Source organism: Leucopleurus acutus (genome assembly GCF_964270905.1).
Source record: "Leucopleurus acutus genome assembly, chromosome: 1".
Taxonomy (NCBI): Eukaryota; Metazoa; Chordata; class Mammalia; order Artiodactyla; family Delphinidae; genus Leucopleurus; species Leucopleurus acutus.
In genome coordinates this window covers 86309210-86333612 of record NC_139142.1, presented here as the reverse complement: position 1 = coordinate 86333612, position 24403 = coordinate 86309210, and the positions used below count along the sequence as shown (strand labels likewise).

The window sequence follows — 24403 nt, the reverse complement described above, 5'->3', positions numbered from 1 at the left end:
GGACCTCCCTGGTGGCGCAGTGGTTAAGAATCCACCTGCCAATGCAGGGGACACAGGTTCAAGCCCTGGTCCGGGAAGATCCCACATGCCGCGGAGCAGCTAAGCCCGTGCACCACAACTACTGAGCCTGAGCTCCAGAGCCCGTGTGCCTAGAGCCAGTGCTCCACAACAAGAGAACCCACTGCAATGAGAAGCCCGCGCACCACAACAAAGAGTAGCCCCTGCTCACTGCAACTAGAGAAAGCCCATATGCAGCAACGAAGACCCAGTGCAGCCAAAAATAAATTAATTAATAAAAAAATAAAATGATATCCAGTGCCCTGTCCCCAGGGAAGTTGGTGTTTTTTTTTAATGACAGGAGTCTCTTAAAGTCGCTTAAAGTGATCTGAAGAGTAAAAAAGCGTGAGAACCACTGGATGCAAGTGGTTTCCCATGATCCTACAGACTTACAGCTACAGCCCTTTTTTTAAAAAAAATAAATTTACTTATTTATTTATTTATTTTTGGCTGCATTGGGGTCTTCGTTGCTGCTCACGGGCTTTCTCTAGTTGCGGCGAGCGGGGGCTACTCTTCGTTGCAGTGCGCAGGCTTCTCATTGCAGTGGCTTCTCTTGTTGTGGAGCACGGGCTCTAGGTGCGCGGGCTTCAGTAGTCAGGGCACGTGGGCTCAGTAGTTGTGGCTCATGGGCTCTAGAACGCAGGCTCAGTAGTGGTGGTGCCCTGGCTTTAGTTGCTTCGCGGCATGTGGGAGCTTCCCTGACCAGGGCTTGAACCCAGGTCTCCAGCATTGGCAGGCGGATTCTTAACCACTGTGCCACCAGGGAAGTCCCTACAGCCCTTCTCTGGATAACTAATGACAACTCACCTATGCACATGTCCTTTCAAGGCCCCTGCTTAGGGTGCCTCAACCACAACCAAGCCCCTCTGCACCTGAACACACTTCTGGTTTTAGCTCATGAACAGGCTTCCTCTACACACCCCTACAACATGCTGATGGAGTGGAGTAAAACATACAAAAGATACTTTTAAAACATTTCCTCTTGCACGGGTTCCATTTTAGGAAAACATACCTTAAGATGTTTTACTCCTCGCTCTGTGTAACTGTGCTAAATATTATCTTCCTCACAAAATTCCACCTTTTCATTTGAAAAGTCAAACATTTACAGCCACATGAACCAGAATTATGGGTCTATGCTGTCTTAAAACTAAAACTCATTACTGGCCATCAACTCTGTACTAACAAGGAAAAACAAAAGTACTAAATCAGAAGGGACAGCCTAACAAACGAGTCTATGCTGTCTTAAAACTAAAACTCATTACTGGCCATCAACTCTGTACTAACAAGGAAAAACAAAAGTACTAAATCAGAAGGGACAGCCTAACAAATGAGCCTAAGTTTTTGGAATCTGAAGACAGAGTGCATATACTTCTTCCTCTCAAGTTTGATACAGAAGGCACATGTTTCTGCCCTCCTCCTCTTCTCATGTACTGTACACTGGCTGAAAGTATTTAAACCTTTGTATCCACAGCCCTAAAGCTCTCTGCTTTCCTGGAGAACTATCTTTACAAAGTCTTCTCTGTGGAAAGGTTAACTCAAAGGACAGAATACTAAAATGGGTCTTAAGCAATTCAGATTCTATCAGTTCCTAATCATTTGTGGTCTCTCTTAGTCTGACCAAGTCTCCATCCACCCCAAATGAGATCATCTCCTTCCTCCTTAACGTCACATTAAAAAAGGTCAGGCATCTCAAAGAAAATAACTACAGGAGAATTCAGAGCTTACATGCTTATGAGATGTTATAAAGGCCAGCTAACAAAAAAGGTTTATCCGGAAGGGAGAGAGCAATCATAATACACACATAATTACAGAAGCCACACAGCTTTAAGCGAGTCTCTGGGAGAAGTGCCTTTCACAACAGAATACAGTGTAAGGATGTCCTAAGGGAGGCAACTGTCCTTTACGTGCTTGCTAGATTTAAACAATTGCTCCTTTATAGAGCTTATCACCAAGAAACAAGTCCCCCACTCACCGTCCTTCTCTCCTTCCTGCACCGCCTCAAGAAGACAGAACTCTGTTAAGTAGAATGGGATATAAATAGCACAGCTGATGAAGCTACAATGGCAAAAGAAACCAGAAAAGTGAGAAACATCAAGAATTTGCTAACATTTGGTGCAGAAGCCAGGCAATTAGCACCAAGTATACCACCAAGTATTCAAAGCTTAAGTGATAGTACTAATTTGATTGAGAGTAGTTTTCAACATCTTAAAAGAACAACTCCCACAGAACTAGCTACTCTAGAACCTGTAAAATTAAGTGGCATGGAAAAGGGAAAGGGAGCCTAAAGGTTTCATTTACTATTTCCAGGACAGTTTAAATATACCTCAACCTCACATGACCTTACTTTTTGCATTTCATAAATTAATATTTCCACCTTGCTTATCAATTCCTGTATTCATATCACCAAGAAAATAGAGAAATCCTATTCCTTCTAAACTCCCACAATGTATTAATAAACTAAGCCTCAAAACTTATTTAGACTTTAATTACAGAGAAGGAAATTATTTAAGAAAAAAATGTTCTTCAAGGAAATGAAACATGTCACTTTATTTCTGTGATATACAATTATGAAAAGTTAATATTTCCTCTTAGAAATCAAACATATTGCTGAAGCTATTTACAACAGGCTTTCAGTAGTAGTTTGGCAATGAAGAACAATGGAAAAAGTTGGATAGGTAAGGTCACACAGTAATATTAGTCACTGATTTAGTAATATCCAACAACAGACACATTCAAATTGCCATAGCTTCTGAAAAAAAAATTTTATGAAGGAATTCCAAAAATGGTATTTCATAACACTTCCCCAGGTTATTGAATCTCCTCTGGAGAGTTTAAAGACAGGGACAGATAAGGCTGTCTATGACTTTCTAAGTCAGGCGCTTTTACTTCTTTAACCATGACCCACAGTACCACAGTAATAAAGAAATACATTTTACATCAGAATATACGTATGCATGTATACCTACAAATATGTATGCATATGGAACTAAGTTTCACAAAAGAATACTTACTCTAAGTTTGCTATTCTTTACTATTTCTCTCCTTTTCATTTTTGTAGACACTGTTCATGGCCACTTAACTGATTTCATGTGAACAGCTACAAACCACAGTCTGGGAAACACTGGTCTGAAGGTAATCTCATACTGGATTACAACAATCAGGTAGATCCAAACCCTGTGCCTACAAGCCCTGGGTTTCCTTAGCTGTGTCTCAGGAGCCATGTAGAGGAGCGGGAGGGAAAGGGTCAACACACACAGACACAGGCCCTGCCCAAGTGAACCAAAGCTTCTCAGCAATTTCTTGGGATTTCATGTAAGATTTAATTTAGAGGCAAGGGGGAAAAAAGGTGCTCAGTTTAAAAACTCAAAAGTTTCAAAGTCACTGAGTTAGATGACCTTTCAGGACCCCTTCCAGTGTATGAGTCTAGAAATAAATATTTACTGCAAACTATAAAAAAAACCCACAAATCTATATATCACTATAGAATCAAAACCACAAAAACAACCAAAATACTGATCACTCAAAGCTTTATAATTTATGTTAGAATTTCTCAACATTCTGCCTGATTAAAAGTGCTGAAGCCATCACAGTCTCCCCTTTAATTCCCTTGCCATCCTATAGAAACAACCTCCAAGGCTTCTCTTACTAAAAGTACCTTCTGCTCACAGTTCTTATTAACAAAGCAATTTTATATTTGCTAAAAATAGAACATATTACCAAGTAAACAGACTAAGCCACGTGAATTACTGGGCTCCTTAGACACTGATTAATTTGAACAAATCAGTGTTGTCAAACCAAAAACTCCACAACTTTCTTAATTCATAAAAACATGTATCCTCCCACTGGAGTTACCACCAGCCAAAATATACCGAGTTGGGTGCATAGCGTTGATGGAACACACAGAGGCAAGGCATTCTCCACCAAGAAAAGAGTGCACCCACTTTCCTCTCTCATGGAAGATTTCCACTCGCCGTGGCTGGGCCATGCTGCCGACTATGATACAGTCTTCTTGTTTAGGGTCCCACACAGCTTGGAACCTGGTCAGCCATCTCCCAGTAATGGTGTTGTGCCTAGTGAAAAAAAACGATTTTTTAAAGGACAGTAGTGTTAAATAACTCCAGGTAGCATGGGCAGAGGGTTAAGATGGCATTGCTCCTAAATGCTGATATTGTCTGCCAAGTTTCTTTTCATTAAGTTACTGCGTCACCAACAACCTAATCTCATCCTTCATGCAAGACTGAAACTCAGGACAGAGATGATGTATTCTGCATTTTTGAATCTCCAGCGCTGGGTATAGTGATTTGTGCTCAGTGGATGATCACTAAATGTCTATTGAAATGGCACATTTTTTGTTCACTATTTACTAGCTCAATGGACTCCCCTCCTTTTTTTTAAGCACATGCAAACAGAAGAAGACCTAGAACAAAGAAATATATAATCTAGGTTTTTGCTGTTTTAACAGGATTTGCTATTTCCCATATTTGTATTCCCCTAATAACCAAACCCTGAAATCATTTTATATTCCATACAACCTTAAAGTTAAAAATACATCTGGAGCTCAAAGAAGAAATCACATGGGAAATTAGAAGATATCTGCAGACAAATAAAAATGAAAATACAACCTACCAAAATCTACGGGATGCTGTGAAAGCAATAGTAAGAGGGAAATTTACAGCAGTAAACATTAGAAAAGAAGAAAGATCTAAAAATCAACAATCTACACCTCAAGGAACTAGAAAAAGAAGAACAAACAAAACCAAAAGACAGCAGAAGGAAGGAAATAATAAAGATTAGAGCAGAGATAAATGAATTACAGAATACAAAAACAACAGAAAAAAATAAACTAGGAGTTAGTTTTTTGAAAAGATCAACAAAATTGACAAGCCCTTAGCTAGATTAAGAAAAAAAAGAGAGGAAATGCAAATCACTAAAATAAGAAATGAAAATGGGATATTATAACTGATGTCACAGAAATTAAAAGGATTATAATACTATAGACAATTATACACCAATGAACTGGACAATCCAGAAAAAATGAATGAATTCCCAGACAAAGGACTTCCCTGGTGGTCCGGTGGTAAAGAATCTGCCTTCCAACGCAGGGGACACAGGTTCGATCCCTGGTGGGGGAACTTAGATCCCACATGCTGAGGGGCAACTAAGCCCACACACAACTACAGAGCCCACACACTCTGGAGTCTGCACGCCACAACTAGAGAAAAGAAAACCCACATGCCACAACTAGAGAGAAGTCCGCACACCTCAACGGAAGATCCCACATGCCTCAATGAAGATCCCACGTGCTGCAACTAAGACCCAACACAGCCAAAAAATAATTATTTTTTTAAATTCCCAGACACATACAATTTACCAAGACTGAATCATGAAGAAATAGAAAATCTAAGTAGAACTATAACTAGTAAGGGGATTAAAATAATAACCAAAAACCTCCCAACAAAAAAATCCCAGGACATGGGCTTCCCTGGTGGCACAGGGGTTGAGAGTCCACCTGCCGATGCAGGAGACACAGGTTCTTAACCCAGTCCGGGAAGATCCCGCATGCCATGGAGCGGCTAGGCCCGTGAGTCATGGCCGCTGGGCCTGCACGTCTGGAGCCTGTGCTCCACAACAGGAGAGTCCACAACAGTGAAAGGCCCGCATACCGCAAAAAAAAATAAAAAAATTTAAAAAAATCCAAGGACCAGATGGCTTTACTGGAGAGTTCTACCTAACATTTAAAGAAGAATTAACACCAGTGCTCCTCAAACTCTTCCAAAAAACTGAAGAGGAGGGAACACTTCCCAATTCATTCTGTGAGGCCAACACTACCCTGATACCAAAGCCAGACAAGGAACCTACAAGAAAAAAAAAAAAAAGCCTACAGACTAATATTCCTAATGAATATTGATGCAAAAATTCACAACAAAATACCAGCAAACCAAATTCAACAGCACATTAAGAGGATTATACACCATGACCAAGTTGAATCTATACCTGGGATGCAAGGATGGTTCAACATATAAAACTCAGTTAATGTAATATACCACATTAACAGAATGAAGGACAAAAATCATAAGATCCTCTCAACCAGTACAGAAAAATCATTTGACAAAATTCAATACCCTTTCATGACAAAATTCAATACCCTTTCAACAAACTAGGAATAGACAAAAACTATCTCAACATAATAAAGACCATATATGAAAGGCCCGCAGCTAACATAATACTCAATGATGAAAAACTGAAAGCTTTTCCTGTAAGATGTGGTAAAAGGCAAGGATGCCTACTCTTGCCATGTCTATTCAACATAGTATTGTAAATTTAGTAGGACTAGAAAACTGGGTAGGACTAAAGACTACACAAACACACAAAAAAACTATTTAAACAATTTCAGCCAATTTACAGGATACAAAAATCAACACACAAAAATCAGTTGCATTTCTACACATTAAGAATAACCAATCCAGAAAGGAAATTAAGAAAACAATCCCATTTACAATAGCATAAAAAAGAATAAAATATTTAGGAATAAATTTAACCAAAGATGTGAAAGCTTTGTATACTGAAAACTACAAAACATTACTAAAACAAACCAAAGAAGACACAAATAAATGGAAAGACATTGTGGTTGTGGACTGGAAGACTTAATATTGTTAAAATGTCTATACTACCCAAAGTGATCTATAGAATTCAATCAATGCAATCCCTATGAAAATCCCAATGGCATGTTTTACAGAGATAGAAAAAAATCCTAAAATTGATATGGAAACTCAAGGAACTACAAACAGTCAAAATAATCTTTAAAAAGAACAGGACTTCCCTGGTGGCGCAGTGGTTAAGAATCCACCTGCCAACGCAGGGGACACGCATTCAAGCCCTGGTCCAAGAAGATCCCACATGCCGCAGAGCAACTAAGCCCATGTGCCACAACTACTGAGCCTGTGCTCTAGAGCCCACAAGCCACAACTACTGAGCCCGCATGCTGCAACTACTGAAGCCCATGCACATAGAGCCCATGCTTCGCAACAAAGAGAAGCCACTGCAATGAGAAGCCTGCACACCACAATGAAGAGTAGCCCCTGCTCGCCGCAACTAGAGAAAAGCCCACGCACAGCAACAGAGACCCAATGCAGCCAAAAATAATTTAAAAAAAAGAACCAAGTTGGGGGCCTCATGTTTCCGGATTTCAAAACATACTACAAAGCAACAGTAATCATGACAGTGTGGTACTGGTGTAAAGACAGACACTACAGACCAGTAGAACAGAATAGATCCCATAAATGTACATGTACATGGTCAAGTGTTATTCAACAAGGGTGCCAAGACCACAAAATGGGAAAAGGACAGTTTCTTCAACAAATGGTGCTGGGAGAGCTGGATATCCACATTCAAAAGAATAAAGTTGGACAATAATCTTATATTATATACAAAAATTAACTCAAAGTGGATTAAAGACCTAAACATAAGACTTGAAACTATTAGTAAAACAGAGAAGAAAACATAGGGGGAAAGTTTCAGGACACTGGATTTAGCAATGATTTCTTCAGTATGACACCAAAAGCACAGGCAACAAAAGCAAAATCAGACAAATCTACATCAAACTTAAAAACCCTGTGCATCAAAGGAAACAATCAACAGAGTGAAAAGGCAACCCACAAAATGGTAGAAAATATTCACGAATCATATATTTGATAAGGGGTTAATATGCACAATATGTAAGGAATTCCTATAACTCAACAACAAAAATTATGCAATTCAAAAACGGGCAAAAGACTTGAATAGATAGTTCTCCAACGAAGATACACAAATGGCCAACAAGCAAATGAAAAGATGTTTAACATCACTAATCATTAGAGAAATGCAATCAAAACCACAATGAGATATTACCTCCTTAGGATAATCACTAACAAAAGAACAGACAATAAGTGTTGATGAATATAAAGAGAAATTAGAACCCTGGTGCATTACTGGAATGTAAAGTGGTTTGGCTGCTATGGAAAAACAGTACAAAGGTTCCTCAAAAAATTAAAAATAGAATTATCAGATGATCCATCAAAATCCCCCTTCTGGGTATATATCCAAAAGAATTCAAAGCAGGATCTTAAAGAGATATCTCTACACCCATTTTGTTCACTGCATTATTCACAATAGCCAAGAGGTAGAAACAATCAAAATGTCCATCAACAGATGAATGGATAAAGAAAATGTGGCACATACATACAGTGGAATATTATGCAGCCTTTAAAAGAGGAAGGGACTTCCCTGGTGGCACAGTGGTTTAGAATCCGCCTGCCAATGCAGGGGACATGGGTTCAATCCCTGGTCCAGGAAGATCCCACATGCCGCAGAGCAACTAAGCCCATGTGCCACAACCACTGAGCCTGGGCTGTAGAGCCCTCAAGCCACAACTACTGAGCCCGTGTAACACAACTACTGAAGCCCGTGCGCCTAGAGCCCATGCTCTGCAACAAGAGAAGCCACTGCAATGAGAAGCCCGCGCACTGCAATGAAGAGTAGCCCCGACTCGCCTCAACTAGAGAAAGCCCGTGCGCAGCAACGAAGACCCAATGCAGCCAAAAATAAATTAATTTTTTTAACATCTTTATTGGAGTATAATTGCTTTACAATGGTGTGTTAGTTTCTGCTTTATAACAAAGTGAATCAGTTATACATATACATATGTTCCCATATCTCTTCCCTCTTCCGTCTCCCTCCCTCCCACCCTCCCTATCCCAACCCTCTAGGTGGTCACAAAGCACGGAGCTGATCTCCCTGTGCTATGCGGCTGCTTCCCACTAGCTATCAGTTTTACGTTTGGTAGTGTATATATGTCCATGCCACTCTCTCACTTTGTCACAGCTTACCCTTCCCCCTCCCCATATCCTCAAGTTCATTCTCTAGTAGGTCTGCGTATTTATTCCCATACCTAGAGTCTGTCCTACAGAATAAAGTAAGTCAGAAAAAGAAAAACAAATACCATATGCTAACACATATATATGGAATATAAGGAAAAAAAAGAAATGGTCATGAAGAACCTAGGGGCAAATATGGGAAAAAATAAATTAATTTTAAAAAATTAAATTAAACATGAGGAGATCTTGTCACATGCTAGAATATGGATGAACATCGAGGACATTATGCTAAGTGAAATGAACCAGTCACAAAATGACAAATACTGTATGATTTCACTCATATGAAGTATCTATAATAGTCAAAATCATAGAAATGGAAAGTAGAAAGATGGTTGCCAAGGTCTGGGAAAAGGGGGAAAGAGGAATTAATATTTAATGGGCAGTTTCAGTTTTGCAAGATAAAAAAATTCTAGAAGTCTGCTGCACAACAACGTGAATATACCTAACACTATTGCACTGTATACATATAAATAGTTAAGATGCTTAATTTATGTGTTTATAACCACAACTAAAAATAAAGTAAAAAAATTTTTTTAATATATTTGGGGCTCTTTACTGCTCTCCAAAGCAAAAAGCAAAGCACTGCCTTTTTATTCTTTATATTGTAACACCATTAGCAACCCTTTGTAACTGAAGAAGTATGAACAATGGAGAACCACATCTCCCTCTGCCACTCAATGACCCTATCTCTACTGACCTGTGAATCATCACACTAGATAATTTTTTTAAAATATGCATTAGAAACCAATAAACTAGAATTAATAAAGTTTGAAAAAGGAAATGAAGAGGGAAATTCTGTGAAAAAGAAAACAAACATGCTTAAATATAGCCTCTATAGACTATAAAACTCATGAAGCAACAATCAACATACATTGCACACCCTGTCCCCAACTTCATAAATACTAATAAAGAGGTAGGTCTAGGAAGAAGGCATTGCATAAAGTTTGATGTAAAATACATACATTAAAAGTAGCAGATGCAAAAAAAGGGTAACCAAACAAAGTAAGTGGGAAGGTGGAGAGGCCCTCCAAGCCCAGAACAAACAGGTGCAAATAAACAGAGCTTCAGCTAGCCTCACCAGCAAGTAAGTCTCAATAGGATAACATGAGTAATTCAGGTTGGAATAAAGTCACTCACCTTAACCAAAAATAACCACCCAGAGGCAGAGAACAGCTACTGACTAAAAGAGATTGAACCTCTTTACAGAAACAGGAAACCTGGAAGCAAGAACCCTTCTGTATAGGATAGGAACTAGCAACCTGGAACACTGGAACAATGTGATACAAAATCAGACCTATTACATCTCCTTGACAATCAGATGTCCAATGTATGCACTCCAACAAAGACCTCATAGTAATCCAGGGTCTACTTTATTTGGCACATAGAAACCTACCTGATGGTGGTGAGAAGAGGAATCTTCGAGGATATACAGCTGCTGTCAAAGATTCTACAAAACAAAGAGCAAGAATAAAGAAGCACACTCTTTATTGTTTCTTAATAATTTTCTGAAATATTATCAGTATATTTAACAAGGTTTTCACTGGTTCATGATATGAAATATGATTGTTATCTTAAAATATATAGGATCAGGCTCTAACAAATCTCAGCTAATATATTTACAAAAGTTACAAAGAATATTATTAAATTCAGTGCTTATAGTTTAGTGTGGAAATTACTTATTTAGACATTATTACTCCAAACTTAAATGTACATTCTAAAGTGATAATCTAGACTCTATATTCAGATTCACAGTAATATAATTCATACATAAGGGATGTAGTCTGAAAATGCAAAAATAACCTAAAAGTGTATGCATGTATCAAGGGAGACTCATCAGTTGAGGGCGTGATAGTGTCACTTCCAGATTCTGGCAAGACTAAGACTGTCCAGTGACCAAGGGGAGGAGTTCTTGTGGGGCAACTGGAGGTATCCAGAAGCCTCCACTAGGTACCCTGGCAGACAGAAACTAACCGAATCATCACCACCTCCCCCTTCTCCTTGTGCCTAGCTATTCCACTGAAATTTCTTGGCACTAGAGCTTATTAACTAATTAGATTACTAGAAAGCCAAATCACTAATGGTTAATGTAACAAGAGTAAACTCTACAGTGCAAATGAACAGGAATGGGACAAATAAGTAGCGCTTAAGACAAAGAAAACTACATGGGTGGAAAGGGGACACTGAGCTGCCACTGTCTGGTGACTAAATCTCTTAATGTATTACCTGGTAATACTTACACACTTTACTAGAAATTAACTGGGTACCTGTCACACACTATAAACCATGTTCTTCCCAACAGATGGGTCTAAACAAAAATTAGGTGCCTTTCTAGAGCCTGGCCCACAGCATACATTTAACAGATACTTGTTGAATGAATAATGAACGAATTCCAAAATCGCTTAAGGTAAAACTCTCATAAACAGAGAATTGCTTGCAATGTTAAGCAAAATCAAGGATTTTAGAAGAGAACAAAATCATTTCCTTTGTGATTGCATTAACATTCTCCACATCTTTTTTAATTGGCATTATTTTCTATTTTTGTTCAATTGGTTTATATTACATTTTAAAATCCATTTTTAGGAAGTAGCTATAGAAAGTATCAAAGCTAAAACCATAAAATTTTATCCAGTAGTTTGTATAAAAGCCCAATTTTTGCTACCTTTTCTGCCTGCCCATGGCCTGGGGCTCTGCAACTTCGATTCAGCACTTCACTTGTGGGGTAGACTCCACTATCTCCAAAGTAAGAGCTTCTCCCTATGCTAAAATTATCTCCCTTCCAAGATATCACAAGCCTGATTTCATCTGATTTCAGTGCTAAAAGCAAAGACTGACATCACTCTTCAGGGTAGCTACAGACCTTCCCTGCCAATCTCAAGGAAATCTACAGATCCCAAAACTGCTGAAAAGCCATTAAGTACAGGTCATTGATCTTTGGGAACCTAGACATGACTATGAAACAATAACACTAGTGATTTAATAAGGAGCAATAGTCAACAAAGCTACTGTTTAACACAGTAACTACAGACTCTAGATTCCTTAACAAGTATTTCTGTCTTCCCAATTTACCTCAGCTTACAATCAGCACATGTGGTTACTACTCTGTTACCAGTAAGAGGTGAAAAATAGGCAGAAGCGATGCTCTTTGTGTGTTCAGTCAAAGAAATCAAAGGCTTGATTCTACTGCGATTCAGGCACCTTGCATCATAAATATGAATATCCCTGTAAAAGGAGGAATAATTCTCAGTGTTGTCACAGTACACATAGTAAGACTCTACAATAGCACTGAACATAAATTAGACACTCAAATACTCACAACATTGAAGAACAGTTAAGACAGAACCCTCTAATCTTCTATATTAATTTAAAAAACACTGGTATAGAGTAAGAAATAAGAAAAATTTCAAAATTATAGCATATATATGTAACCAGGTGGGTACAGAGAGACAAGATTCTAGCTGGTTTTCTAATCTATCCAAGAAACAAGTTAACACAGACCAAGAAGTTATAGGTCACATGGAACTTTTATATTTTTTACGTACGTTCTTCTCAAAAGACTAGAAGTAAACGCATGAGGCCAAGGAAAACAAAAATGTATATTTTTTCAACACTTGCGCTGTTTATTAAATCCAAAAGAATCTCTCATTTTAAAAATAATCACGTTAAAAAAAAACAAAAATGCTCAATCAGTGTAGAAAGGAAAATTATTTGGTCTGTGGGTATTACAAAAAAAGTCAGAAGTCTTTGACCACCAAACTAAAACATTACTCCTAACATTAAAAGGCCTAAATCATAAAATTTCATGAAGGACATACCTTAATCCCGCAGTGATAAAATACTGTCTATGCACTGGGTGGACATGTACAGTTCTTATTTTGCTCAAAGAAGAATTGATAAGTTTCTCACAAGAAGTTCCAGGCGTCCGCCTATCCACTAGTGACATACTTCCATCCCAGTGACCTACTATTAAAGTGGAGGCGTCTTCTGCCAAGAAGTCAAAGGAGGAAAAGCTACTTCTTTCATCTCTATATACCTAAGGATATAAGTAACAATCAACTTATGTAACACTCTTCTTTTAAAGAAAGCCAATGCATAAATGCTTTGTTAAAAGAGCAACAAAACACTTAACCCAAATAACCTCATTTATCCTCCCATGATCCCCACAAGAAGCATAGGGCAAAATGGTAATCCCCTTAGATGGAAACTAAGGCACTGATCAGCTGTGAGACTGCAATCAAACAGCCCATCCACCCATGTCAGGGCTACATCCCAAATCTCTTAAATCCAATAAACCTCAGATGCAGATCTACCCTGTGAAACTTACTAGGAAATGGACTGAATCTGAATCTTACCCAGTTGAAATACCTTAATATACCAAGTAACTTTGCCAACTAAGTCCAAGGTATATGGCTTGAATGCTCACCTACTCTTGGTGGAAGTGTAAATAGATACAAAATTTTTACAGCAATCAGGACACATCTATCAAAATATTTAATGCTTATACATACCCTTTGACCCAGTAATTTCACTAAGATATATATAAGGATGCTTGCTGCCAGACTGCTTATAACAGTAATAAAAAGCAACCTAAACGTCCACCAAAAAAGATCTGGTTAAATCATGATGGTACATCTCTACTTTGAAATACCATGCAATGCTAAAAAAGAATGAGGTAGATTTGTGCTATTAACTGTCCAAGATATACTAGTAAATTAAAAAAGCAAGTTGCAAAAAACTATGTATATAGTGTGAACCCATTAACGCAAAGAAAAAAATCTGTATCTATATGCTTGTAAGTATATGTGTACTTTCTGGAGGCATACACAAAAAATACAAAGGTTACTTTGGGAGAGTGGGAATGGGGAAAGGGCAAATTTAGTTTGCACACCCCATTTACTGGAAGTTTGTGGGGGTTTTTTGGTTGCACTGGGTCTTTGTTGCGGGCTTCTCTCTAGTTGTGGCGTGCAGGTTTAGTTGCCCTGCGGCGTGTGGGATCTTAGTTGCCCGACCAGGGATCAAACCCGTGTCCCCTGCATTGGAAGGTGGATTCTTAATCACTGGACCACCAAAGAAGTCCCCTACTATAAATATTTTATCATGAGCATGTATTATTGTTATAACTTTTTAATCACTTACAATCCACAATGTTGTTACTTTGGGCTCAGGGCTCACACATATAAGGAATAAAAAATAAATGTTGTAGAATGTGTCAGTACTCAAGTAAGAGAGAATTACCACAATTCTTATCACTTAATCATGAATTGCTACTGACTTTTAGTTTTAATAACAATATTACTATAAACTGAGATTAACAAATAAATACACCAAAGGTATCCCAACCCCTATACCAAAAAAAGCCCAATATACACAAATGAAACTTGAAGTATTCAGTCATTATATTAAAATGGTTAAGTGCAGGGGATCTGGAGTCAGAGAGACTCAAGTGCAAATTCTAGTTCTGCCTTTTATGTCCTTCAGCAAGCTAACAAACCTCTTTACCTCAGTTTTTTCAACTGTTAAATGGGGAGAACATTACCTATTTCATAGGGTGTTATTAGGCTTAATAATATATATAAAGCACACTCAGGTTAGTACCTAACACAAGGTAATTGTTCAATCAGTAGTATCAGAAGCAAATTACTGATACATGCAATATCATGGATGAATCTTAAAAACATTATGCTAGGTAAATAAAGCCAGACACAAAAAGCTACACATCATTTGATTCCATTTACTTGACATTCTAGAACAGGCAAAATTATAGGGACAGTAATCACATCAGTGGTTGCCAGGGCCTTCAGGAACGGGGAGAGGACTGACTACAGAGGGTCATGAGGTAATTTTTCCAGGTGATGGAAATTTTTTATGTCTTGATTGCAGTGGTGGTTAAACAGGTATATACAATTTGCCAAAACTTATAAAACTGCACACCTAACAAAGGTACATTTTACAATATGTACTGTATACCTCAATAAACCTGACTTTTAAAAAAATAAATAAGTTGATAACTCTTACAACTCAATACTGAAAACACAGATAACCCAATTAAAAAATAGGCAAAAGATCCAAATTTCTCTAAATAATTACAAATGGCCAATAAGCAGATGAACATGCTCAGCATCATTAATCATTAGGGAAACGCAAATCAAAACCACAATGAGATACCACTTCATACCCACAAGGTTGGCTATACTCACCAACAACAACAAGCGTTGGAAAAGATGTGGAGAAATGGGAACCCTCACATACTGCTGATGAGTATGTACAACAGTGAAGCCAGTTTGGGAAACAGCTTGGCAGTTCATCAGAATGTTAAACATAGAGTTACCATATGACCCAGCAATTACACTCCTAGGTGTATACCCAAGAGAAATGAAAGCACACAAAACTTGTGTATGAATGTTCATAATGGCATTATTCCTAATAGTTAAAAATGGAAACAACACAATTGTTCATCAACTAATCAATGGATGTGTAAAATGTGGTACAGCCACACAAGGGAATACTATTCAGCCACTAAAGAATGAAGTACTGACACATTCTACAACATGCATGAACCTTGAAAACATTTCGATAAGTATAGAAGCCAGTCACAAAAGACTATAAACTGTATGATTCCTTTTATATGAAATGTCCAGACAGGCAAATATGTAGAGACAGAAAGTAGATTAGTGGTTTTCTAGGGCAAAAGGGGAAATCGGGAGTACTTGCTAAGCAAGGGGTTTCTTTTGGAGGTGATAAGTATTCTAAAATTAGATTGTGGTAAGTTTCACAACCCTATAAATACACTAAAAACCACTGGATTTTACACTTTAAATGGGTGAATCAAATGGTATGTGAATTATATATCTCAACAAAGTTGTATTAAAAAATAAGTACAGGGCTTCCCTGGTGGTGCAGTGGTTGAGAGTCCACCTGCTGATGCAGGGGGACATGGGTTCGTGCCCCGGTCTGGGAAGATCCCACATGCCGCGGAGCAGCTGGGCCCGTGAGCCATGGCCGCTGAGCCTGCGCGTGAAGCCTGTGCTCAGCAACGGGAGAGGCCACAAGAGTGAGAGGCCCGCTTACCGCAAAAATAATAAATAAATAAGTACAATCAGTTATTATTAAGTGGCTGATAAAACATAGATGTACCTTCAAATTTCAAACTCCAACCTTCCTGTAAGAATATAAACAAATACAAAACAGAATGTGACTTGCATACATAACTATATGGTATGCATTAATAACCAAAGTGCTACCATTAAACAGTTTAAAGAGGACTTTTCACAAAAATTATTTCATTTAATCCATGATTAACAGCCCATCCATTTCCAATAAGGATTTTAAATATCAATGTTGCTCTTAAAAACCTATTTTTAAAAGGTAAAAATAGAAATTAAAAGAAAAAAAAAGCAAAGACACCAGTAAAAAAAGAAACTGTTTCTTCTAATTGTCAGTAATTAGGAAATCAAGTCTGACCAGCAACACATTAACAGTCTTGAAAAGTCTTTTTTTCATATGGTTAAAAACAGACTTAAAAGAAATTAAACATCCTCATTTTTAAAAGAAAACTCAAAAACTATTAGCTCTCAAGAAGAGAGAAAAAGCCTTCCCAACTGTAAGAAAGATCATTTTAGGAGTTCAGTGAAGAACAAAAGCAGTTACGTATTATACTATAGCTATTAAAATAATTTAAAACTCTTTTATAAGTAATTATGAATCATTTATACATAGAATATTAAAATAATTACAAAGATAGAATGCGTTAACTTTGAATACTGGCTTACATAAAAAAATTAAGGCATAAAATTAGATCATCAATTAGTATTTATGATGATAAGCCATAATCAGTGATGATACCCTGTTTTCTTCATTGTCTATCACATATAAAATGCTCTTATACTGAGGACCTCTAAAAACTTTAAAAGTCCCATTCGAAATAAGCTAAAGAATGAAAACCTACATCTAAACTATCCTAAATTTCACAAAGATTAAAATCCATATAAAAAAAGAGTTTGATTTGTAGGAATTCTCTTAATGAGGAAATCTGATATGGTTAAGCAAATCTGAAAGCTCACTTGAAATATGTTTGTTGTAACATTAAGTAGTAGATATTTAAGTAGTAAACCAAAATGTAATCACTGGGATCCAATATTGTGAGGATTCCTCAGGCCTTTGGAAGCTTCTGGCCTACCCAACCAGAGATCAAACCAATTTGAAAACCTCCAAGCGGTAAGTAGTCTGGTTAACTTGGCAGGCTATCTCTGGGAGGATGGACGGTCACGAGTATGAGACCAACATCTTTCAACTATTCTTAAACTTCAACTTCATCTTACCTTGCAGGGGTTAGACTAGCCCAGGAAAAGACCTTATCCTCAATAGGTGGTTATGAATAAACCTGGCCTAAGATGTTCTGAATGAACCCGCTTAGGTGTCCATTTCTTGCCAGAGTACAATTATATGACATCGAATGGCAGTTTTTCATTCTAACTTCACCAGATAAAAACAGCTGAGCTAATCTCTCTACCATCAGCTATACATGGCATATAAGAGATGATAAATCTTAGCTAGAAGACAAAAAACCAAATTTTATAGTTTCTGTGTTATATTACTGGCCAAAAGTTTTGGACAATGTATTATAGTACTGTTATGTGATGAATTTCTCTAGTCTTTTTTGTCATATCTAAGACTCATCCCCACAAAATTCATATCTGCCAAGGCTAGAAATAATGAACAAAAGTATAATAATATTCCAATATTTTTTCCTGAATAAAAGAGGACAAGTTTTAAGCCTTAAAATAGAAGAATAAGTTATTTTATTTAAAAGCTTTCTGCAAAAATAAAAAATAAGAGCAAAAACTTACTATGTACCAGGCTCTGTTTTAAGTAAATGCTTTATCTACATTAACTCATTTAATCCTCATAACAATCCTATAAGGTAGATACTATTACCATTCCATTTCAAAACTAAGGAAATTGAAGCACAAAGAAGTTATGCAACTTACCGAGTTCACACAAATAGTAACAGATGGGATTTGAATTTAGGCAGTGTAGTTCTAAAGTCCCTATTCTACACCATCTCACCCAGTTTGATGGTATAATATAATCATTCATGTGGCATTTCATAAGGAATCCAGAATATCACCTGAGGTCCATATGCAAACATATTAACATTTACCTCCTCAAAAACAGCTCTGGAAAAATCCCCACAGCGTAATGTGCCATCATAGCTCAGTGACAGCAGGTGAGCTGGATTGGCAGGCGAGAAGTAAAGACAGCTAACTGGTTGACTATGGGGTTGAAAAATATAAACTCCATCTTCTTTAGGTTGGTGAGTCTGGAATAGAGTTGGGGGGTGGGGAGAGAGACAAAAACTGGTGAAAAGCAGTAATATTTTCTACATCATTATGTCATTAAACTATTTGTTTGTATTATATTCAGTCTTAGTCTATAATTGTACCCACCTTCCCACTCAGAAAGTCAGAAGTAGAAACTTTAGACTCTCACTAAGTTACTTTTTCCTAATTTTCAATCCAACAAAATTAAGTCACATTTATTTTAATAGTTTCCAGCTTTTTGCAACTAGCCAACTAGTTTTTCATAATACAGAGGGAAAAAAATTACTGCTTATAATGACTTCAGTTCATAAAATTCTCAGGAAATGTGAAATTTACTTTTATTTCACATGCAGGATAATTCCTTACTACCAAAACTTCTATCAATACCACTCCCACTTTGCTTGCTAAGTGTGCTTCTATACGAGTATGTCATTCTCAGCTCAATTTTCATAAGGTGTTTGGTCCTGGCACAAAATGATAGTTTTAAAAATATTTTAACCCCTAAATGCCCCATGAAAAATGCATGTGCTTGAGGGACTTCCCTGGTGGCGCAGTGGTTAAGAATCTACCTGCCAATGCAGGGCACATGGGTTTCAGCCCTGGTCTGAGAAGATTCCACATGCCGCAGAGAAACTAAGCTCATGCGCCACAACTACTGAGCCTGCGCTCTAGAGCCTGCAAACCACAACTACTGAGCCTGCGAGGCATAACTAGTAAGCCCACATGCCACAACTACTGAAGTCCACGAGCCTAGAGCCCGTACTACACAAGAGAAGCCCCCGCAACGAGAAGCCCATGCACAGCAACGAAGACCCAACCAAATATAAATAAATAAATAACAGCCAAAAATAAATAAATAAATAAATTTATTTTAAAAAATACATGTACTTGAAGTTCAGTAGTGATATTACTACTTCTAAGGATTATCGTTTCCACAACTGGATTAACAACTCCGAAATCATCATTTTTTGGCTTTTGATGTTATATTCTTATGCGGTATGTCATATTATGAACCAGAACAACTTTCATCTCTAAATCTAGCTTAGTCGGCTCTGAAATACTCAAACACTTTTGTTTTTGCCTTTTTTATTTAAGTTTTTAAATAAAGAGAAAAAAATTTAAAGAAAATAAAGAAACATGAAAAGAGAAGGAAGGAAAAAAATTACAATCACACAAACTCCTCCTCCTACCCAGAGTTAACCACTGTTAACATTTTGGCATATTTGTCTATAGCATATATTTTTTAGAAAAACAAAACTTTCCATTGTTATAAGGAACTCAAACAAATATACAAAGAAATATACAAAGACAAAAGTTTTGAAAAACCATTCAAAACCCAAAATTATCATTAAAATACTAAGTGATCATTAAAGATGTCTTTACATGTACTTACTTATATAGATAGAAGGACAGAGAAGAAATTTAGAGAAAAAAAAAGGCCACTTTAAGTAGTATTAAATTTAACTATACTTTAGGGGCTTCCCTGGTGGTGCAGTGGTTAAGAATCCACTTGCCAATGCAGGGGACACGGATTCAAGCCCTGGTCCAGGAAGATCCCACATGCTGTGGAGCAACTAAGCCCATGTGCCAGAACTACTGAGCCTGCACTCTAGAGCCCTCAAGCCACAACTACTGAGCCCGTGTGCGACAACTACTGAAGCCCACATGCCTAGAGCCCATGCTCTGCAACAAGTGAAGCAACCACAATAAGAAGCCCACGCACCAAAATGAAGAGTAGCCCCCGCTCGCCACAACTAGATAAAGCCCACGCACACCAATGAAGACCCAATGCCGCCATAAATAAATATAAAAAAAATTTTAACTATACTTTAAAATAATAAAAGAAAATCAAGCTGAAGGAATTTTTGAACTTCGAGTATTTCTTTACAAGAGCTATCTCCTAAGAAGGAAAAAGTAGAAAATATAAAGCAGTTTTAGTCATTACGCTTTTTTATTTAACTATATATGTCTCAATTTTAGACAATTTCTATTGACTGAGAACATTATTCTCACTCCTCCTCCAATCTCCCCTTTCTCCATCTCTATATTTTTTTTGTTTTTTCCAGGTTAACAACATTCATATCCAGTTCTGTAACCATAATTCATATGGCTGTTTAATATTAGTTCTGTATTTAAATATTTATTTATTTATTTCATTTTTTTTTTGGCTGCGTCAGGTCATAGTTGCGGCACATGGGATCTTGATTGCAGCACGTGGGATCTTTCATTGCAGCACACAGGCTCTTCATTGTGGCACGCGGGTTTCTCTCTAGTTGTGGCGTGCGGGTTCTCTCTCTCTAGTTGTGGTGCGTGGGCTCTGTAGTTTGCGGCACACAGGCTCTCTAGTTGAGGCCCGCGGGCTTAGTTGCCCCATAGCATGTGGGATCTTAGCTCCCCAACCAGGGATCGAACCCACGTCCCCTGCATTGGAAGGCAGATTCTTTACCACTGGACCAGGGAAGTCCCAGTTCTGTATTTAAATGGATTCAATACTCATCATCAATTTTTCTGTCAAGCTTCTCCATTCCTGAATCCTTAATTTTGATTTACTTTCAACTGGCCAAGATTTGCTATCAAGCAGCTTTTTCCAGATGAGCTCACAGGTCTTCAATTTCTTGAGTTTTTTCAGATGTGAAAAGACCTACTTGCTGTCTTTACATTAGAATAATATCTTGGGCTGGGTATTTATTCCAGGCCACACTTCCTTCTCTCAGAACTTTGTAGACATTACATGAAATGTTGCTGTAGAAAACTGAGGCAAACCTGGCTTTTCCCCTTGAATATAATTTGTTTTTCCTGCCTAAAGAATTCTTTATCATTTAAGTCCAAATCTTCCTAGAACATGGCATACACACTCAAATCTGTCAATCCAATTCTGTCTTTTCAGAAAAGTTCTCTTTGAATATATTTTCTGTTACATTTGTTGGGTCATCTTTGACTGGCTTTCTTTTCCTTTTTTTTTTTAATGAATTTATTTATTTATCTATCTATCTATCTTTGGCTGCCTTGGGTCTTGCTACTGCACACGGGCTTTCTCTAGTCATGGCAAGTGGGGGCTACTCTTCATTGTGGTGCACGGGCTTCTCATTGCAGTGGCTTCTCTTGTTGCGGAGCACAGGCTCTAGGAACATGGGCTTCAGTAGTTGTGGCACACAGGCTTCAGTAGTTGTGGCTCATGGGCTCTAGAGTGCAGGCTCAGTAGTTGTAGCACACGGGCTTCGTTGCTCCACGGCATGTGGGATCTTCCTGGACCAGGGATTGAACCCGTGTCCCCTGAATTGGCAGGCAGATTCTTAACCACTGCGCCACCAGGGAAGTCCTGGCTTTCCTTTTCTATTGGCTTTTCTCATAAAACTTTTTTCATCTGTGTTTGAGATTACCTCAGATATTTCCTTTAATATCTATAATTTCATTTTCAGCCATGTCTATTCTGTTCCTTTTGTCTAATTTATTAGTTTCACTGATCTTCAAATTGTTTCTTTAGTTCTACAGTCTCCTTTTTCATTTCATTCTATTGTTTTATCACCTTATCTTTGAGTCTTATTTTACCAAATTAATGTTGATATTAGCTTGCTCCACAGCAGCACTGTCCAAAAGAACTTTCTGAGATGACAAAAATGTTTTATGTATGCACTGTCCAATATGGTATCCACTAGTCATGTGTGGCTATTAAGCACTTGAAATGTGCCTGGTGTAACTGAAGAACTGAATTTTCTATTTTAATTAATTTAAAAATAAATACATGTATCCCCCACTTTTCAAAAGTTCACTTTATGCCACTTTGCTCTTACAAAACACCTATATTAGTACCTATTTTTGCTAACTGAAGGGAATCCAAAGAAGATTTTTGCTTTTGTGAGAAAAGGTGAAAAATGAAAATAGTATTCAATGTTTGTTTTGTAGGAAGTTGTTACAGAGGCTTTATGTATAAAGCTATACATCTGACCTCTACCCACCTGTACAGCTTCCCCCTATTCCACTCATCCCTTCTCTTTATGCCTCTGCTGTTTATGCTCTAGCCACAGAGGCATTCTTTCAGAGGCATTCTTCAGGTCCTTAAATGTATCAAGCCGGCATCCTCCTGCCTAAGGTCCTTGACATGCTGTTCCTCTTGTGTGAAATGCTCTTTTCCCTTTCTTTGCTTGGCTTACTCCTACTTAGCTTTCAAATCTCAACTCAATTCTCACTTCCTCAGGGAAGCCTTCCCTGATCCTCAAAATCAGGCCAGTTTCCCTGTTACGTGTTTTTATAACACTACTTTTCCTCCACTCCATTAATCATAGTATATAATTCACTCCACTTATCAAACATGTAATTATTTCATTCATGCTGCTTTTGCCACTAAATTCTAAACTCCATAAGGACAGAGACAATCCTTCCTCACAAATATGGATGGGGAGTCATTAGAATAGTACTTAGGGGACTTCCCTGGTGGCTCAGTGGTTAAGAATCTGCCTGCCAATGCAGGGGACACAGGTTTGAGCCCTGGTCCGGGAAGATCCCACATGCCGCAGAGCAACTAAGCCCATGCACCACAACTACTGAGCCTGTGCTCTAGAGCCTGTGAGCCACAACTACTGAGACTGCGTGCCACAACTACTGAAGCCTACACACCTAGAGCCCGTACTCCACAACAAGAGAAGCCACCGCAATGAGAAGCCCGCGCACCGCAACAAATAGTAGCCCCTGCTCGCCGCAACTAGAGAAAGCCCACACGCAGGCTTGACCTGATACAGCCAAAAAATAAAGACCTAACACAGCCAAAAAATAAATATAGAAATAAATTTATTTAAAAAAAGAGTACTTAGCACAAAATACTCAATAAGTGTGGAATGAATGAATGGGTGGGGTGACCGAATAAATGACAGCTCATCTTTTGATCCTAGGTGAGACTAGGAATCTGACAGAAGGTTAAGAGGAAAACTGAGGGACTGCCAAGACAATACAATGAGGTAAAAGTCTTTTCAACAAATAGTGCTGAGACAACTGGATATACACATACAAAAAGATGAACTTGGGCCCTTACCTTACAGCATATACAAAAATAATTCAAAAAGAACAATTCAAGATGGATCAGTGAACTAAATGTGAAAGCTGAAACTATAAAATTTTTACAAAAAAACACAGGAGAAAATCTTTAAGACTTTGGGCTACGCAAAAGATTTCTTAGATATGACACCAAAAACACAGTCCATTAAAAGTTTGATGTTCCACCCACAGCTCCTCTGCCATCTCCCCCAACCCCGCCTCACTGTATCTCAGGAGAGAGGGGCGCGGGTTCTCGGACTGGTACCAAAAAGGAGGAGTCAGTATTACATCGTCCTCAGACACTCGCGCTTCTGTTGGTCCTTCTCTGGGCCTGCTGTGAAATCTGAATAGGAAAGAAAAAAAAAAAAGGAAAACCAAACAGCTCGGGGGAAATCCTTGATGCCATAGCTACTCAAAGATACTCTTCTCCCTCTCAGGAGAAGATGGACGTTGGAGTTGGACACGGTTAATAAAGGCCAGAAACATACACCAGTGTGGACTCCAGGAGGGCAACTCGGGTCCTCCTGCCGTGTCTCAAGCACTGGCTCGCCCAGAGGGTGAAGAATTCCTGCCCCTGTTTGCACGCTCTCTTGCCTCAGTGTGTAAGCTCCTTGTACAATCTAGACCCAACTTGTATTCTGTGACCCAGAAAATCGAATGATTTTTTTTTTTTTCCTCCATAATCCAAAGGGGCAGAGGTATGGGGGACTGGCAGGGCTCAGTGAGCAGGGGCTGTAATAAAATGTGTGGGCTCCTTAAAAAAAAAAAAAAAAAAAAAGTTTGATGAATCGGACATCACCAAAATTCAAAAATTTGCACTTCAAAAGATAGCATTAAGAGGATGAAAAGAAGAAATATTTGCAAATCACATATCTGATAAGGATGTGTATCTAGAATATACAAAGAACTCTTACAACTCAACAAGAAGACAAACAACCCAATAAAAAATTGACAAAAGATTTGAATAGACATTTCACCAAAGATATCCAAATGGCAGGAAAAGATTCTCAACATCATTAGTCATTAGAGAAATGCAAATCAAAACCACATGGAGATACAACTTCACTAGGAAGATACCACCCACTTGAA

The 24403-nt window shown here is 38.0% G+C and overlaps 1 protein-coding gene across 1 annotated transcript in view; it reads right to left on the bottom strand.

The window, feature by feature from the left end:
* Positions 1–3515: 3515 nt before the first annotated feature.
* WDR76 (WD repeat domain 76) overlaps positions 3516–24403 on the bottom strand; it is a gene marked incomplete at its 5' end in the record, with an annotated part of 64198 nt that continues 43310 nt past the window's right edge. The window contains 5 exons of the mRNA XM_082850331.1: positions 3516–4127; positions 10363–10416; positions 12036–12188; positions 12782–12999; positions 18127–18285. Coding sequence (XP_082706457.1) covers positions 3872–4127; positions 10363–10416; positions 12036–12188; positions 12782–12999; positions 18127–18285 — 840 coding nt within the window. The 3' untranslated portion in view covers positions 3516–3871. The remainder of the gene's footprint in view (positions 4128–10362; positions 10417–12035; positions 12189–12781; positions 13000–18126; positions 18286–24403) is intronic.